The sequence below is a fragment of the Aythya fuligula genome, chromosome 3 (genome assembly GCF_009819795.1).
Source record: "Aythya fuligula isolate bAytFul2 chromosome 3, bAytFul2.pri, whole genome shotgun sequence".
In the NCBI taxonomy this organism is placed as follows: Eukaryota; Metazoa; Chordata; class Aves; order Anseriformes; family Anatidae; genus Aythya; species Aythya fuligula.
In genome coordinates this window covers 6,245,049-6,263,445 of record NC_045561.1, presented here as the reverse complement: position 1 = coordinate 6,263,445, position 18,397 = coordinate 6,245,049, and the positions used below count along the sequence as shown (strand labels likewise).

Sequence of the window (18,397 nt, the reverse complement as noted above, 5' to 3'; positions counted from 1 at the left end):
CCACCCCCCCACAGACTTTTTCAGATTCTCATCTCAAGACCATTCTCTGCACAGGTCTTTCACCTTTATCATCACAGATTTGTTTTCCCTAATCCCAGCCAGCTTTTTTTCTCTGATTTTCAGCCCAATAGTTCTTAGTCTGTGTACAGCTCCACTGCTTTCTGACTTCTAGCATCATGTCTGTGCATTGCCATTACATTCTCTATGTTATTTTCATTAATTTCTAAAATATTCAGCATTGCCACTCTAAGCCAAATACATTTCTGCTAAGCCTGACAAGTATTTATCTGTCAAACAGAAAAATATTCTTAGAAATAAAAGAGAAAAACACCATAATACTAAGAAATCTATTTGTACTTTCTGGGCATGATCCTAGGTTCACTGCTAACAACAAAAATGTTCCCATTTGACATTAGATCAGATACGATAATGCAGCTTTAGCTTGTTTATTTGAAACATGTTTTTTAGGAACAGAATATTCTCTCATGCTTTGTTCATGCCTGCTGCTGTAAAAGCAAGTGAGTGAGTAAAAAGCACACCCTGGCCCTAGATCATAAGCTAAAAACACACATGCAGAGAACAATTCCTGCAAAGACAAAGGCTATTTTTTTAATAACTTCTTTATTAGTATCAATTTATGGAAGCATTCTACTGAGTTATTTCTCTTGGGTGAGGATTTTGCAGTTAGGGCACAGGTTTTAATTGCCTGCTATCAAGTTAGTAAGCCAGTTCATACAGAGTGCACTTCACCTCTGCAGTAAAGCTTTTTCTCAAATTTCTTGTCCAAAGTCAACACCTCCTGTATCTGTATAACCTCCACCAAAGGTGCTTTGATGTTTACTACATGAGTATTCAGTCTGTGTAGATTTTATTGTTTTCCAAATTGCAACAACTAATACATAAAAGAATTGTCTTAGTTTTTCTCATTTTGAGCTGTTCTTCCTGGATGGCTCATGTTTTTATCAAAATTTCCATTTATTTATTTATTTTTAATTTAATTGCAATTAAAAACCAAACCATGCTGTTCAGCTGAGGAAGCCTTGGTTTCTAGTGAGAAAGCCACTGACTGCAGGAAAATAGCAAGACCTAAAGCAGAAACACTGCAAGCCTCTGAGCAAAGAGCCACAGCTTCTTGACCATCACTGCCAGAGAACTGCCTGAAATAACAAGGGCAGCCTACAGTCTGAGGTTGCTGGGAGCCCTTGTAGACACCTGGAGACAGGAGCTAGTGTCAGTGAGGGATTGGGGAGAGCCAGGACGAATTAAGAAAGATAAAAAGCCTCAAGTCTGAAGGTAAGCCTGAGGTAGGTTCGAGCAACAATCAATGGACAAAGTATGTGCTGATAATACACGATCTGTCCTGCGTGTGCTTTGGAGCACTGGACCAAATCACCTGTTATAAAGAAATTAAGCTGTTCCTGGAGGTTTCAAAAGCTAATAAATACTAGAGCCATGGTGAACAATAGCAGCCTTGCCACAGCACACAGCTCTGTGGCCCTCCAAGTGACAGGTGCATTCTGCATCTTAACAGCAGGATTTAGAGCCAATTCCCAGGTTACTCATTTCTGCCCTAAATCCAATACTGCAAACTGCGGCTTATTTAATGTGAGGCAGCACTGTCATTCCTGCACAAAAAGCCTTGTCACCTTTTCATTCCTTGCAAAGGCAGTCCCATTTTTATTCTGCTTATTTCGACATGGAATGTATCATCTATAAGATCAGTAGTTCAGATGTACTGTTATTTTACTCATTGTTTAAAATTTTGTAGCAAAGAGGGATCATAACAATAAGAAAATCCACATTTTACAGAAAAGGTCAGCATGTACTTACATAATTAGAGGCAAGATCAGGATGCAGATAATCAATTCCTGCAATAAAATAATGACAGATCACAAACCAAAGGTTAACAGTTTCAAAAAATATTTTCTAATGATCACATAACAAAACAAGAGTCCTTTGCAACCACAGGAAAACAATCAAGGCAAATAACGCAATTGACTGAAGTGCGATTCCAATTTTTATATGTTGACTTAAAAATTGCAACATCATTTCTGATGCAGTCCCAGCTAGGAGTTTTAAATCATTTATGTCAAAATCCAGGTGCCAGTTGAGAAGAGGTGCTCAGTGACAAAATTTATTGGCCTGTTTTGTAAACTAGATCATATTTGTTTAGTAAGACTAGTTTAAATAACAATTTATCTTTATACAAAGTGCTGTTGGCGTCAAAGCATACCAAAACTATGAACGTCAGCAAGCACTGGATCAGTACAGAATATAAAAAAGGAGTAATTTAAACACTGAAAATGATAAACTAAGTAGACAGAAAATTACCTAAACTAGACCTGGGGAGATCACTCAGGCAAACACGTTTGACTATGTGAATGATAGGAAACATGTTGGATTAGACTGTTTTAGCAAATATCTGTCACAGTCTGAGGTGTTGGCCTCATGAGGTGCAATATCATGATGCTTAAAAATTTAGATTGTGAGCATTCATATAAATGGTTTAAAAAAGCTGACACAAACCAGAAATTCAAAACAAGTCAAATATTCACTAAGCGCTCATGGACTTAACTGATTTGGATCTAGCACTACAAGCACTGAAAAACTCTTTCAGAAGAACTCTCAGGTCCCCTGGATCTCTAAGCAAATCAGAAAAGAAAACAAAAATACCATATCCAAAGCTATCAAGAACACGTACACAAATAGAAACCCTGATATTTTACACAGCATGAATTGAAACAGTGGCTCTGCACTTTGGTGGTATGCTAAAGCCTGTAACAGGGCAGTGGTGTGGAATATGCTCGTGCTACTGCATTAAATCTTTCCAAAGGTGGCAAATATACATATCCCCGTAGATGGAATAATAGAAGCAGCAGATCTACACTCAGATGGGATAAACTGACTTATTACATGTCCAGTTAAAATGTACAAAGAAAAGGCTGCTAATCTCATGTTACGTTTTGAACATTACTCTGCCCTGTTTTTCCAACCAACACATTATTACGTGGTCAATTTTATCTGCAAAGAGAATGGCACGTTACTGCGATTGTTCTGATGAAAATATTACCTCCCATTACATAGGGTCCTTAGCATTAGATTTGCAAGAAGGGACCCTTGCACCCGTGGAGGGCCTTCCTGATCCAAATGGGAGATGGGGATGGGCAACAGAAGTCTCAATGAAGAATCATTTTATTGAGGTGCTCCCTTCCATATTTAGTGGAAGAGAATACAAGTCAAAATAGTCAAAATACTCCCTTCTTTAAAAGCTATATCTGATGGGCTAACACCTCTCAATAGCTTTATTTGACATGAATCTTAGTTTGTTGTGATCCCCATTGTAGTCATGCCTTGCCATTCTGAAAGCAAAGTCCTGCCTCTGTGGGGTCAGTAAAAATGTGATTTCTCATGACATCAATATACATATGTGTGAATCTACTTTCATACTTCCACAAAAGCCCTGTCTTGGAAGTGAGCAGATGAGCAACAGAAATGAATGAGGACAGAACTCAGCTGACCCTAGCAAACACCGGTGGATCCAGCCTTTTTATTTATTTTTAATATTATTCAGTCACCATAAAAACAAAACTTTCAAAATTTAGCCCAAAGAAAAGTGATGAAAGACTACACAGAATTCCTGTACTTCAGCAAGGAATCCATGAGTAAAACAGCTGTGACTTCAACTGTATCTTTTATCTTAATCTTCCCTGAACTTAGCCTCAAATTAGTAATGTATTTAATATGCAGGTCTTTATTGACATTCAGCATGAAAGTGTTTAATTATTTCAGCTGTCAAGTATGACTTTGAGAATAATGTAACCCAGAAAATGTTGTCTTAAGTACATTTTGCAAGGCAATTAAGTCCTCCAGTCAGTGCCTACAGAAGTCAAGGGGAGTCTTTCCTTTGGCTTAATGGTTGTTATAGTGTGCCCTGGAAGACCTCTATTTGATAACAGCAAGCTACTTTTAGTGCTTTGGATATCCATGCCTCTGTATCCCTATTGAAGGCTTTGTAACATATTTTCCCTGAAGGTTGGAAGTCTCAGCACTGTAAGCAATCCATTATAACTTTTTAATCTTTTTTTGACTTTGATTGCATGGGAAAAGCTACTTTAAAATATTAAATTAGCATGCAGTCTTCACTTACCATCATCCATAATTCCTATGGTAACTCCTTTCCCCGTGTATCCCAGCTCCCATGCTTCAGCTACATTAAGGTCAAGTCCAGGAGTCCCATCTGCTTGACCAGTGTTAATCTAATATATCAGTGAAAAAGAAGAATATCTTTTTTTACTTGATAGACATGCTACCACAGCCATTGATTTTTTCATTATACCTTTGCATGTTTCTTTGATATGGAAAATATGTCCAATTTGCTTTGGGGTGCACAACTCTATGTAATCCTATCTACTGCAATAATGCAGGGATTAAAAAAAGAAAGAAAAAAAAAAGGTGGTGATAGTAAATTCACTTCTTTGGGGCATATAAGATTTGGTTAAACCCTGAATCTTTTCAACCCAAAGAAGGATTTTTCTATTCAAGCATGTCAGGGCAGCGGGTCAAGCGAGCAAAAGTTACTCTAGTAGTTTTACAGAGGAATTTTTTATGAGCAGGTAATGCTTTTTTTTTTTTTTTTTTTTTTTTTTTTTTTCTTGAAAGCAGGGAGCTACTGGAAGTCACTAAACCACTGGGTTTAGTGCCAGAAATGACTTCTTTGATAAACTAATTAGGCCTGCTTTGAGCAGGAAGGTTCAGCAGATGAACTTCAAGGGTCCTGTTCAATATTGTACGTGGATGTGATTGTACATGGGGTTAGGGCAATCCCCTCTGTCTTCAGGCACTAGTCATGTTTACCAGTCTCATTCACAGATTTCTCAAGTTCCATGGTAAACATAATACAGATGCTGCTCTTCCAAATGTAAAACTTCAACTTTGTGTCAGACAAATTGTATCAAAGTGCATTTTAGTGCTCTTTATAACCTAAAAACTACATGTACAGCTTGATAAAAGTATGGTTATTTTTATCACTGCAGCATTTTTATTGACTGAAGTACCACAAATAAGTGAATTAATTCACACTTTAGTTTATTATTCTATTAAGGATGAAGTCCCATCCATGCTAACATGTCTTCATTCATCTGGCAACTCTCATCTTAGAAAAAATTAACAGACATCTTTGATGGATTCATAAAACATTGGATATGCATTAAGAGGAAAGAGAACAAACACTTTTCATAATCAAAAAGAGCCATCTTAAGTGAACATGATGATATTACATTTACAAAGTATTTTACTGTAAATAGGTTGCAATGTTAAAACAGCAAAGTTGCTTTATCACATTTTTAAGAGAAAAATATCTTTCTTAGGTACTTTTATGTAATAAAATATTTTTTATTTTAAGACTAAAAACTTCTTCCTGTAAAATGGGACACATTAAAAATGCAACAATTTAGTAAAACATTAATTTGTTTTGACATTGGCCTCAAGCCCGAATTCATCAATTTTCAGCTGCTCTGCTTTTGACAGAAGAAAGTCAATCAAACAGTATTCAAATTTCTACAAGAAAAGTAAAACCTCAACTTCTCCTAGTTACTACACTAGAACTTTTTGTTATAATTCTGTAACAATGCTTTACCTGGCAACAGCTCAAAGACATGATTCATATGCAGTTTTAGGGGTCACATCAGCACACCAGGAATGCCCACAGGACACCAATACAGTTCTCTTTCTAGAAAGATCCTTCTAAGGATCTTTCTGTTGACTGAAATGAAATTAGCTCTTGAAGTTTGCTGGGTCTTCCCAGCATAAAAGAGGTACAGTTAAATACCATAGGCCAGTGTCTTGGATCCATGCCCAAGTTCTTGTGAGAGAACTGGAAAGAACGCTTGCAAGACATTGCAATGGCATGGAAAAACTTGAACGCCAGTTATTTAGTTACGATTTCTGTGATTTTCTTTCAAACTTACCAGATACCATTGCTTTGTAAATAAAGGATCATTCATGTTGATGTCAATGTCATTGATATCTCTATATCCTCTCTTCCTTCTGCTGAAGCCTTCCTGTTGCACAGCTTTCTTTACCTGGAAGGGTTAATTTTTACATCGTTAGCTCAATGTTCTTAACTACAAAGATTTTTTTAGCATTGCTTTCAGGAAAGAGAAGGCTTATGAAATCACATTATTTGTGTGTGTGTTATTCATTCAAACCCATGGCTGATTTCAGCTGAAATTTGCAAAGAGGCAGAGAGCTCAAGGGCTAATAAAATTCTTGGGAAGAAGATGGCTAGGTAGAAGAGAGACACCCAGAAGTGTCCTACCTGGAGGAAAACTAAAGATTGATCACATTTTAGATACCCAAGAATCTGCAAAAGAAATAGTCCCTATTCAGACATCATTGGTGTCATGGAACTTCTTGCCATGCTTTGAACCATCAGTATCAAAACCACTGCCATTATTAGATGACAAAATTATTTAACTAATGGAATATTTAACTTGGAACACGACTGTTCCAAGCTGCAGGCAACTGATAAAATGAGGATGCATGTCTGGGCCATGATGTCTTTTACTTTTTCAGATTTTAATCCATGTATTTTCAGAGTATGCCTTTTTTAGAGTATACCTCTGTTGCCTTTCCTGCAAGAGATTTGCTGGGAGAAAAGTACCTGGGGCTGTGTGTTCCCATTGTACTTCTGAGGTTCTCAAAAACACATCTTACTGATCCATTCACTTTCAGGGGTTATCTTTGCAATAAATAAGTGATAAATAAATACATTGGCAAGAAAACTAAATGAGAAAATGCCGCTAAGTGGACCAGACCAGCGAAAGTATAAGACATGAGAATACTAGTTATGAAACAGAAGCAGCCACAGTTTTTTAGAGATCCTAGTTTTTATGAACTGCAAAGTCATGTGTAAACATAACTAAGCACTATAGAAAACAAGAAAACTTAGACACACAAATACCTTTGGAGGCAGAAACTACAAATGTCAGACCATAATCATCTTGTTTGTACCCACGTAAAAGGACTCTCCAAAAGGACACCACTAATTGGTTGTAATTGTTCCAATATGTGTTAACACACCTTGCAGACATGCTTTCAAGTCTGGCATACTCTGCTTGGCCTAACACCTAGAACCAAGACAACATGATAGTCCCAGGATCTCATTAAAAAACCATCATCAACATCAAAAAAAAAATCCATCCCTCTTGATCAAACAGAAAAGCTGAAAAACATTAATTGGGAACACCTTGAGAAGCAGGAAGAAGGCAGCAAACTAACATTTCCTTAGGCATTTAATTAAAAAAAAAAAAAAAAAAAAAAAAAAAAGAAGAAGAAGAAAGAAAAAAAGCAACAACAACAACAACAAAACACAGTTATTAAAGAAATCTCCTAATTTTTGAGCCATTTCTACATGTGTGGCTTTGGCATTTCTGATTAAGAAGATGTATACAGGAGTTACCCTGCTGTGTCACAGTAACTCATGTAGTGTCAAAATCAGCAGAGGAGAAATTCATCCAAAGGCTAAATCAGCCATTATATCACCTGATTCACTCTTGGAGGTGTCCTTCTGTCTCCGTTAATTAAAGCAGGAGCCTCAAAAGACAGCACTCAGTGAGGTGCCTAAGGCTGAGATGAAACTGGGATCTAACTGATTGGAGCTAAAAGCTGTTTTCCTCACAGCTACATTGCTTCATTATAACCCTGAAAGCCTAATACCAATGCATAGGGAGCAGGCTGAGGCACCGTGTACCTGACCCACTCTGACAGAGGCTACTGGAAATCACTGATCTGCCCTAAAAGGCTGTATCAATGTTTCTAAAAATCTACTTGTGTGAATTCCAACTCCTTAGCTAAAGGTACAAAATGATAAAATACTAAATTGGTAGCTTTCATTTCTATGTGTTTCCGTTACTTGTTCACATTCATTAAAAGCAGAGAAGACTGAAAAGAAAAACTAAAACAAAATAAGCTGAAAAGAGGACAGTGATTAAGCAGGAACCACATGAGGTGTACTTAGTGGTGCCAGGTATCTGTATAAAGAAAGGTATAAACACACTGTTTGATACCTCTAAGATAAGGCTCAGTGATGCCATGGAGACAACAGAGCAATCACCTGTCATTATGCCTTCCTCCGTTACCACCCCTGCCTCTGTGCTTGCAATTGCAAACCCCGAGCTGTCACCACATCAAATAATTACGAACAGAAGCCAACCCTCACTTAGAGGGATGCCAGAGAAAAAGATTTCATGCGTTTGTGCTCCCACGCAAACTTGCTGGCTCTGCAGGACCTGCTGCATTAAGGCACTGAATTAGGATGTAGCACAAAAGGAATTCTTCTAATTAAAAAGCAAGGCTTTGGAGCCATGGCTTTTCTTTAAGACAAGCTGGAGGAAGCGGGGAGCAATTTGCAGAAACAGCACAGGCTGGTTTCACTCTTCAGGATCATCTCATTTGTCAGATTTGTTACATCTTTACAATAAAATATAATTTGTCTCTTGTATTATATTAAATTACATTATAATTCCCTGAGACGAGGAAATATATATGAAATATACATATGTTCTCTGAACTAAAACCCCTCTACAGGCTGTTTTCTGAATGTTTCACATGGAGCTAAGGTGTACAGGATATTACCATCTAAAGAGTAACAGTCTCAGAAAGCCCGAGGCCTCTTACACTACAGAAAGGTTTTTCCACCTAAGTTCAGTAATGGTGGTAACTCACACAATTGCATCCAGGAAAGATCAGGCTTTCCTGTCACGAAATGGGTTGAAAGCTTTGGGTAAAGCCCTGGTACCTTCCCACTCTCCAGAGCTACAGACTGCCTCATCAGTCGCCTTGTGTAAGGATCTTACCCTGCATGAGAAGCAAGAACTTGCCTGATGAAAATGTGATCCCAAGATCTGGTAACATCCATACATTCCAGAAAAAATCCCCAATCAAGCAAATTTATCCTGGCAAGGGATGACGCAATTCCAATGATTTCAGTGGAGAACCTCCCATTTAGCAGATAGCTGATTTGAGTGAATCCTTGTCCTCTTGCCAACAGGGTATCTCGATTAGAAAAACAGCATTTTTCCGCTTCTGAAAACTTGTGTTTTCATCCCTAGTCTAGAGAGACTAGGTCTAGAGAGGGACCACATCTGATTTTGCTTCTCTCTTAAAGGTTTCTTCCTAAAGAAGAGCAGTCCTTCCTGTGTTATCAGTAACATAAATGCATTAAATATCATGATGCAGGTCATATGTTCTAACAATACCTAAAAGAGAGAGCTTAGGATCACATCTTTGCATGTGGAACGGTGGAAAACCACTGAAGAACATTCTGATAACAGCCATAATCCTGTGTACTTCTGCCATGATCAGACCTGGAATCCAGCCCTCAGTCGGATCCACAATGCACCCCTGTGTCAGCTTTCAAATACTTATTTCTCTAACTGAAACAGGAAAATCAGTGTTTGTAAGATGGACTTTTGATAATAGCATCTCTAAAGGATTTGAGCCTGTGAAACATGATGCTTATTAGAAATTAGCGAAGGAACAAGATTTCCTTACAAAACTAGCCTGTTTTTTACTGTCTCAGATTTAGGCTTATTTGTCAGCAATAGCAGCTTGTGTTTATTTCATTCCTAATTAATTTATTCATTCTTCATTATGATACAAGCTTAAGCAGTAAGCAAAATCTGAGCATATATTTTATTAGCACATGACTAAATCATGCAAAAGTTACTAGATGTGTCATTATCAGAATGAAGGCCATGGATCAAAGAAGGTAGTCCATGGATGATAAGACACTTACAAGGAAAAAAAGGTTCAAGTATCGATTTTTAATATACTTGTACTTATGCATGGTGCATAAAGTCACTTGGATGATAATAAACCAGCAGGATACTGATGCAGAACAAATTAACAAAATAATCAATTGACTGCGATACTGCACCGGGAGGGCCAGAAACCACAGCACTCTAACTGTGCTCCATGCTCCTGTGAATGCCAAGACAATCAGCTCCTCATTTTGAAGGAACAGGGTTAATTGTATTGGTGAGCTCCTGCAGTTAAATGACTCTGTTATACTGAGTATAAATGACAGATTTACTAAATTATACCAGTGGATATTAAAAAAAAAAAGTGGAACAGTGCACTCAGCCCCCAACCTCAAGAATCAAGAACTTTGGAACAGGAGAATTCTGGGCAAATTCCAGAGGAAAAAGGGAGTCCCAGTGATGACATGCAGTACGCATGGCTTGCATGGCTGTTTTAAAAAAACATAGCAGTGAGATGATCAAGGATGACCAAAGGGTATGGTGGATCTTTTTTCTTTAAAGGCTCAGGGTCAACACAGGTGTGCTCCTGAAGATGAAGGATGAAGTTGAAAACCAACTGCCTGTATTTTTAAAGAAGTTAGGATTAGGCTCTATCAATTGTGCAGAGGAGCAATCTTCCATGAATGAAGGTGGCTCAGAACAGCTTGCCCAGATACCTGAAGGCATCATCCAACAAACCTCCGCCAGCTAGTGGAAAGCTGTCCTGACTGTTGCTACCAAAGAAACATGGTGACAACAGAAGAAGGCAGAAAAATTCAAGTGAGCCTGAGTGATCGGCACACCTAGCTGTCTTTAAAAAGGAATGAGAATGGGATATCAAACACCTACAGCAGCTTGTCAGGGTCTTAGCCACAAATGACATCCCCTCTCTCTGATTTCAAACCCCTTACAGAGTTAATGTGTGCTTAATTTTCACCTCTGATTTCTAAGTAAACACAGACGAAAATATTTAATTTTACTGTCCATTCCATCTGTGTAAAATAAGAGACAGATGTCTGTTAGAGAAATATTGATCCCATTCAGAGAATACATGCTCATCACCTGTACTGTCCAACAGATGCTTGCTGGTTGGGAGCTCTGAAGACGTCAGAGAGTACCCATCTCATATGCTTCCATGTTTTTCCTAAAGCCCCAAAGCAATGAGGATTTGTGAGACTGACCACTACAAAATAAAAAGAATAATGCTGACCACCAGGGAAAATGCTGACCACTAGGGGAAAAAAAATGTACAGACCTACTTGAACTGCACCTATAGTCAGATAAACCGAACAAAAACGAATGACTTTTAAATGCCAGTGTGGGTGTCCCTGGGAATGGATGTGGCCAAGTATCACTCCCAGATTATGGTTCATTACCCATTCTCAGTCAGCCAGACTTTCAAGGACTTGGCTCCCTGACAAATAGAGACAAATCTCGAAAGCAGAGCGCCTGTTGCCTACTCTTACCAAATACGTTTCAGTTTTAGACCTCATGGTTGATTCTCCAATGAGCAATGGGAAGCTGAGCTCTCTGCCATACAGTCACGGGAGCTGTTTGTGGCTGAAGACACCCAGGGGAGGGTCCAGGGTGTGATACCAGGGCATCCAGGCAGAGCCAGGATCTCAGCAGCTCTCGGTTTAGGAAACCGAGACTTGTTCTTCAAGGTACACGTTGTCTCCGGTAACAAAAATGCCAGCAAATTATTAAGAGAAAAGTGCACAGCACCAATAGTAAAAGATTCCAGCTGCCATTTGCAGATTGATATGTATTCTTGTGCATGGCTTCCTATTCAAAAAATCTGTCAAATGCTAAAAATAGATATTTGAAAATAAATCTTCAGAAATCTTTCCCCACCTGCTGCATCCTCACAGAGAGCAAAGTGTTCTCTAGCCTTCTAAAGATCTGCCTCCTGCTCATGAAAAACAAAACCAAAACAAAACAATATATTTTTTTCTCCCAGTAATACCAAAAGGGACTGGTTTTCAGGTGTAGCTAGCTAATGTAGCCATTAACCGATAATGTGGGGTGGTAAGGCTGTGAGACTTCATCTGGCCATGGTGCTGCAGAAAATTGATGCCTTTTGCCTTGCCATTGTTGGATTCATTCTCTTGATTTTAAACCTTCAGAGCCCGTTTCGAGGCACGGAAGGAATAAGCAAAGATGTCAGGGAGCTTAAGAGTGTCACTAATCACCCAGTATTTACTAATTAAATGAAAACCTCTCCTCTCAAGCAAGCTAATAATTTTCAAAGATTCTCACGAGTCTCTCATAGCAATGAGTACATAGCAATGGGTCCCTGTCGGTAACCGGAGGTGTCTCTGGTGCATAAAAGGGTCTCCAAGTGCCTTCTCTACCTACACTCATTAGTCCCTGGGGAGTTTTGTATATATGGATCCTTTCCCCTGGCAATCCTGCCCCTCCTTGGTAGGTGCAATCAGAACAGCTACACCAAAGATGCAGCAGCTGTTGAAGTACAAGGCCTTTGAAACAAAATATTTATCAACACAACCATACCTGTGATTTCTAAACAAAATAAACAGGAATAAAATTGGTTTTGATATCCAAGATTTCATGAAAGTTAGTAACGCACATCTTTCCATTAAATTACTGTATTTTTTTGTTTTATACATTTAAAAATGTGTATTTTCATAATGACTAGCATAGACAGCATGAGAATTGCTTTGATTTCTAGAATAAGTCATGTTTACTATAAAATGTGTCAATCTTTCATTGTTCTTAGCCATTCTTCTTCCACCTTGCTGCTCATTTTTTATTTTGTTACTAGCTAAAACTGTGTCATCACATACCAAGAACCTGCTGCTTTTTTGGTTTATTAACCTTAGATGTTCTGCAACAGTCCAAGAGTTTTCCACTTTCTCTAACCAGCCCCATTTGACTGCTCAAATGCTTCTGAGTTTATGTAGACCATCAGCAGATACCAAAACTTCTGGACACTGAGGTTGTCTCCAGTCATCACTCTTGGGATGTCTTCTAAGTTTTTCCTGGCTCCAGCTTGTGCTTATTGAACTTTCTTCTCCACTCTGGACACGTCACTGCAAAAACGTCATGCTCCCAGTAGCACAGAACAAGGGTTAAACACCACCCCTGTTAGACTCTCCAGAGAATGACCCTTTCTCACTGCCTCACACAGCAAAATGTGGCATAGCTGGGGCTGATCACTAACTTCTCTGCAAATATTGCTGAAAACTATAACAACAGAGGAACAGCCACTTAGGAAACTACCACAGAAGTTCAGCATCAATCAGACAACACTAAGACATTCAAGTAAACAGCCTCAACTCAAGGGGTCCACTCAGGCAATTAACCTTTCTTGATGGAAACACAATTTGAAGAACTCACGTATCAACCAAGTTCATATTAAAATAAAAAATAAATTCATAAATTCCAGAATCAACTTGCTTCTGCCTTTCTTTGTGACCTTTCATTTTCCTGATGTTAGCTCAGTGCCTGGTAAATAAGGAGCTTTCAAAAATAAAAGAAGGGAAAAAGAAATCAATATTTTTGTCCATTTAGCAGGCCTCTCACAGTTCAGTGACATTCAGGAAGCAGTGAGTAAAGAGACAAGGGATCAATGTGTAAGAGGAGGCTGAAGATCATATTCAACCTGCTCAGCTAAGCAATCAATAGTGCTCCTCCAGCTTCTACTTTGAAATGCAAGTGAATTGTTTAGACTGCAATGTAAAATGAATGCTGAGTATAGATGGTCTGCAAAGGAAAATGCCAATTTGGTAAAACTGAAATTTTCATAGGGTCATGCCCTCTTTGACAAAAGTTTTTTTATTTGTTTGTTTTGTTTTGTTCTTTTTTTTTTTTTTTTCCTTCTTGTTCTCAAAATAGAATTTATTGAGGGGAAAGAGTGAAACAGAGAAAAATCCCTGGCTACCTCGATATCCAGTGCAAAGCCTCAAGAGCAAGCAAACTCTGATTCACATGGCTGCTGTCTCTTCAATTTGGCATGAGGGTCATATCAGGAATGGTACTATCACAAGTGCTGGCTATTCTAGGAACACTGTTCTTACTTCCATTTTTTTCAGTGCTTCAAAAAGCCAAAATGAGGGCAGGAGCATATCTGAAATCTTAAGGTGTTTCTAAAGGAATAAAAAACTGTTTGTTATCCTACCTGGAGAAGCTGACATTACACTGTATGGTATACAATGACAGAAGAGTCAGAATAATTTCTATTTCAAGCAATGTCTCTTTGCAAGACAGCTACCTCCGTTACAAAACCAAAGATCGCCGTGAGAATGAAATTCCCCAGAGATGGGATGCAACTGCTTGCATCAGTCTCAGCAGTGGGTCACACTGTAAACCACAGGGACATTTTATCAGCAGCATGCGGGCAACTTTGCTGGCTCAGCAGTTACAGCAGGCTACGCAAATCAATCAGAACAACCACATCTCTGTGCAGGTGGAAACAACAACATGCCTGCTGACAGAAAAAAAAAAAGGGGGGCCCCATGCATGTAGGGCACTCTATTTACTGCACACCGTCCTTTCTTAGCTGCAAAATCAGTTGCTGCAAATAAAAGCTCTCCCTTCTCTTGCATCCCTTAGCCAGTTACTGCAAATAAACGTTTTTTAAAACATCATGCTTGAAAACACCCATCGTGTTCTTTCTCCTCAACAGTAAAAATCTTTTCATGGAGTTATTTTCTTTTATAACTAAGGCCACCATCAGTCTTTCAGCTGATACAGCAGCCCCAAAGTAGGTCTAAGTTATATTTGCACTCTCTCTACGGTATAAAAAGGTTTTAGTTTAAAAGGCCCAGTTCATCTTCAAGATTGCAGATCATTTGGCATTGAGAATGGCTTTTGGATATATTTATGCAGTACAAAGAAGAGTGATGCTCACATGATGCTGAATTTTCTAATTTAATAATTCCCTCTTTGTCGTCATTTATAACTTCGTGCTGTTTTTTAAAATCCTGGGCACTTCTCCAGCAAAGGACTTTCTTCCTGCTCCACAGCAGCACACTGGTCCTACAAGGAGAGAGGTACTACGCAGCCTACCTTTATATCACCTCCATTTATAGATGCTGTTAGTGTGGTTGCTGCTCCCACACAAGCAATGAATATGCTATCCGATACATCCCAAGGGAACTGGAGTGCTCATAGGCTAAAGATTCTCCTAATTCTGTTGATTTTAAGATAATTTATTTCACAAAACAAGTCTCCAGTTAAGTGGGGATTGCAGGAAAATACCACTTGGAGAAAATCTGTTCAGTTTAGTCTGTATGGGAAGACTCATCAGGTAAAAGTATTCTCTTCATTCAAGTGTATCCTTGACCCACCCTGAGGCAGAAGAGACTTCTTGCAGATGTGTATTTGTGGTAATGCCCAAACTAATTTCCAGTCTTAAAGCATCATCTGTTGCAGCTTTACCTCTAATGTCATGCATTTTCTTTCTAAAGATGCCAATTTGCTTTACAGATGCAAAGTTTAAGTGTGCTCCATATGGACAGCCTGAAAGAGCCTTGCAATATGCCTGTGTAGGTACACATCGCTCCTTAGGGAAACCAAGTCAGCAGGGAATGTGACCTTAAAACAAGTCTACAGCATGTACTGGAAACAGCCCCCATTATCTCCAACCCAATACCTAGATTTGCACTTAATAGCTAGCTTCTGACCTGTGTCATAACTCAACTTTTCCACTTCATTCTCCACAGCCTCCTTCCCACTCAGATTTCATCTAACAGCTCATCACTCACCTTGAAACATCTGCTTGGAAAAAACACAATACACGTTTCTGTCACAGAATTACTGGCATGGATTATCCCCTTCCCACGTCAGCAGTAAATATGCCATATTGTCACACTTGTTGAAGAATTACATGTTGCTCTGTCCTTTATGTGAGGATCTATTTTGCTTTTGGTATAGCTGTCCCCCAGGCTCAATGTCAGTATTCAGTGGTGGTTACAGTACTGGGAACTGTTTGGGGTTCCTCATCCTTCTGGCCCTTCCAAGCAAACGAGTCCTGCTGGATCCAGTGGCAATGAAAAATCGTCATACGAAAGCATTGACAGAATCTCAGGTAAAGAGCAGCTTCCCAGAATAAAAACTGTATCATGGCATTGGCAGGTAGGGAAGGCAAGCTTATGTCAGTGCCATTGTCCTACATACACTTGTGAACCAAGCTCCAATCAACTTGACTGAAATTCATTTCAGAAAGGTTGAATTAAAAGTTGGTTAAAACTAGCTGTGGCTCCTCAAAACCTGGATTCATGAGGTGAGCATGAAGAAAAGTTGGCTCCATCCTACAGAACACAGGTGTTCCCAATCCTGAGTTCAGAAAGGGCACAAATGCCTTTTGATTTCATTTTCCTGTCTGCAATCCACAGAGTGCCCTGCAGAATACAATCCCACGCTTTTATACCCTTCTCTGCGTTGTCACTGTTCAAAACAATTCTCCTTTCCCCATCCCTTTCTGTTCTGTGAGCAAATGTTGCACTTTGAATCTGGGGAGAATACCACTCTAAGAGGCATCTGGTTTAGCATCAGCAGAAGGCAGCAGCTCTGTGTAGGCAGAGGAGGCTATCACAAATGGCCATGCTATTTCAGCAGCTCCTGCAGCCTCTGCTCTCAGGTCCCCACTGCACCATGCCAGCAGGATGCTGGTACTGCTCCCTTCCCAGTGCTGTCAGCTCCTCCCCAGCCAGGTGGTGCTGACAGCTGCAGAAGGCCCACTTAGCTTTAATAAAAAGTAAGCCTAATTTTACAAAGCTGCCTGCCTGCCTGGAGTGATACAGCGACAACTGTCAAAAAGTCAAAGCTTATTCTAATATTTCAAACCTGTAATACTTAAACTTCAAGGTTCACACGAGCGCTAGCGATATATTAGTGAGCCTTTCTTGTCCATTTGTTACGCCTTCTGAGCTGCCTTGCTACCTCAACGGAGATGAAATACGCCATCACACAACACCAACCTTCCTGAAGTGCTGCCTGGTGGGAATTAGACTGGCTGCACAATGTCTTCTCTCAGGAAATTTCATAACTAGAAACCAGAGACAAAACAGAAGCCAATCTCATGACAGAGGGAAGCCACAATTACGCGGCTGCTCACATGCATGTATCTGCTCTTGCACCCAGCAGCAGTGTGGTTTTGTGTAGCACAGCTACCTCTTTATCCTATTACCATAAATACACCGGGCAGACAAGACAAGGGAGCTTGCTCCCATGAATGCCTTTCCCAACCCACTAGGAAGTAACTGGAATTTGTATCGATTGGGCTGTATGCTGTAAAGCTTGCAATTGCACTTTTTCAGCTCCTAGATTCAGAGGCTTATGGATTCCCATCACAAAGCACGCTAATAAAATCAGCAGAGGTTTATGTACTGCTGCTGCACAGCATCGGGTTAGCAGCGTATTGCTGCCAGTGAAAGGCCATCTGCCACAAAGGATGCACCAAAACAGAAGGGCTTCCACAGACCAATTTCTGTATCAAGAGGAAAGGCAGGAAAAGCTGGGAAATAAGGGACTGGTTTGCAAAAAAGAAAAAAGAAAAAACTGGTTTGCAAAAGGAGAAGAAACAGTCCATGTCCTATGCATCTAGCTTTTACCCCAAACAGTTTTTAATTTGATACTTTCAAAGGAGTAACCCTGATGGTTGTCATGACACCCTGCATGTCAGAATCCTTCCTTGTAACCTTCAGATGCCTTCCTTCCATTTCCACCAGGGAACTCGCAGAGAGCACGGCTGCAGAGCTGTCCGGTGCCTGGCACCACGGAGCAGGACCAAGGCAGGCAGCTCGCCAGACCGAGGGCTTCTCCCACCTCGTCCCAGGACCTGGTTGCCACAGATCCTCCTTCAGTTGCCACAGAGACAGGGCAGGGGAAGTGTAGGCTGCATATTCACATTGTGTTATCTCAGCAAGCCCTTAGCAGAGAGGCTTTTTACATAACTGCCTGTCCCCTGGCTGCTGGTCAGGCTGCTTTCTAAAGCACATCTGCCCAATTAAAAATATTTTCAAAAATCTTAGAAACAAAGGAGTTCTGCCTAGATTGCACCGTCTGCCTGGTTCCGATTTGTCACAGGTCCCTCTATTCAGCCATCACCTACAGCACAGAAAAGTAGCCCCAGAAGAGCACAAAACTCATTATTCATTGGAGTTGCATGTGCACGGCTGTGGATTTTGGTGCCAGAACCTTCCCCTGTCCCCACTGGTTCATAGCACAGGCTGGTTTAAATGAAGTGCTAAAATCATCATCCTGCTACAAATTCTTTGAACTGCTGCTGCTTTTTTTTTGGCCAGGAATGAGGGAGTATCTTTACAGTGAGGTTATTAGCATAAAATAATTAGACTTTGGAGTATATTTTCCTCCCAGAGCATGTACATAATTCGCATCAATATTTATAGGAACCTCTATCCACACTCATTGACAGGAGGCTGTACCTCAAGGGAGTGAGAGAGTCTAAACCTTAAATATGCTTTTGCTTATCACTGAAGATTTCCATACGCTCCTGTAAACTGCTATCCTCATTATCTACTACTTACTCTTCCTAGTTTATTTCCGTTGAGACAAATTTTTAGCAAATCACGGAAGAAAATCATTTGCTCGGGCCTCACACAGCAGGCAAT

The 18,397-nt window shown here is 39.8% G+C and overlaps 1 protein-coding gene across 1 annotated transcript in view; it reads right to left on the bottom strand.

Moving 5' to 3' along the window:
• The window catches only part of PCSK2 (proprotein convertase subtilisin/kexin type 2), a 101,068-nt gene that overhangs the window by 48,150 nt on the left and 34,521 nt on the right, over nt 1–18,397 (bottom strand). Inside the window, exons 3-5 of the mRNA XM_032185278.1 lie at nt 5,967–6,080; nt 4,148–4,256; nt 1,831–1,868 (exon numbers count right to left, since the gene is read on the bottom strand). Of these exons, the coding sequence (XP_032041169.1) occupies nt 1,831–1,868; nt 4,148–4,256; nt 5,967–6,080 (261 nt within the window). The remainder of the gene's footprint in view (nt 1–1,830; nt 1,869–4,147; nt 4,257–5,966; nt 6,081–18,397) is intronic.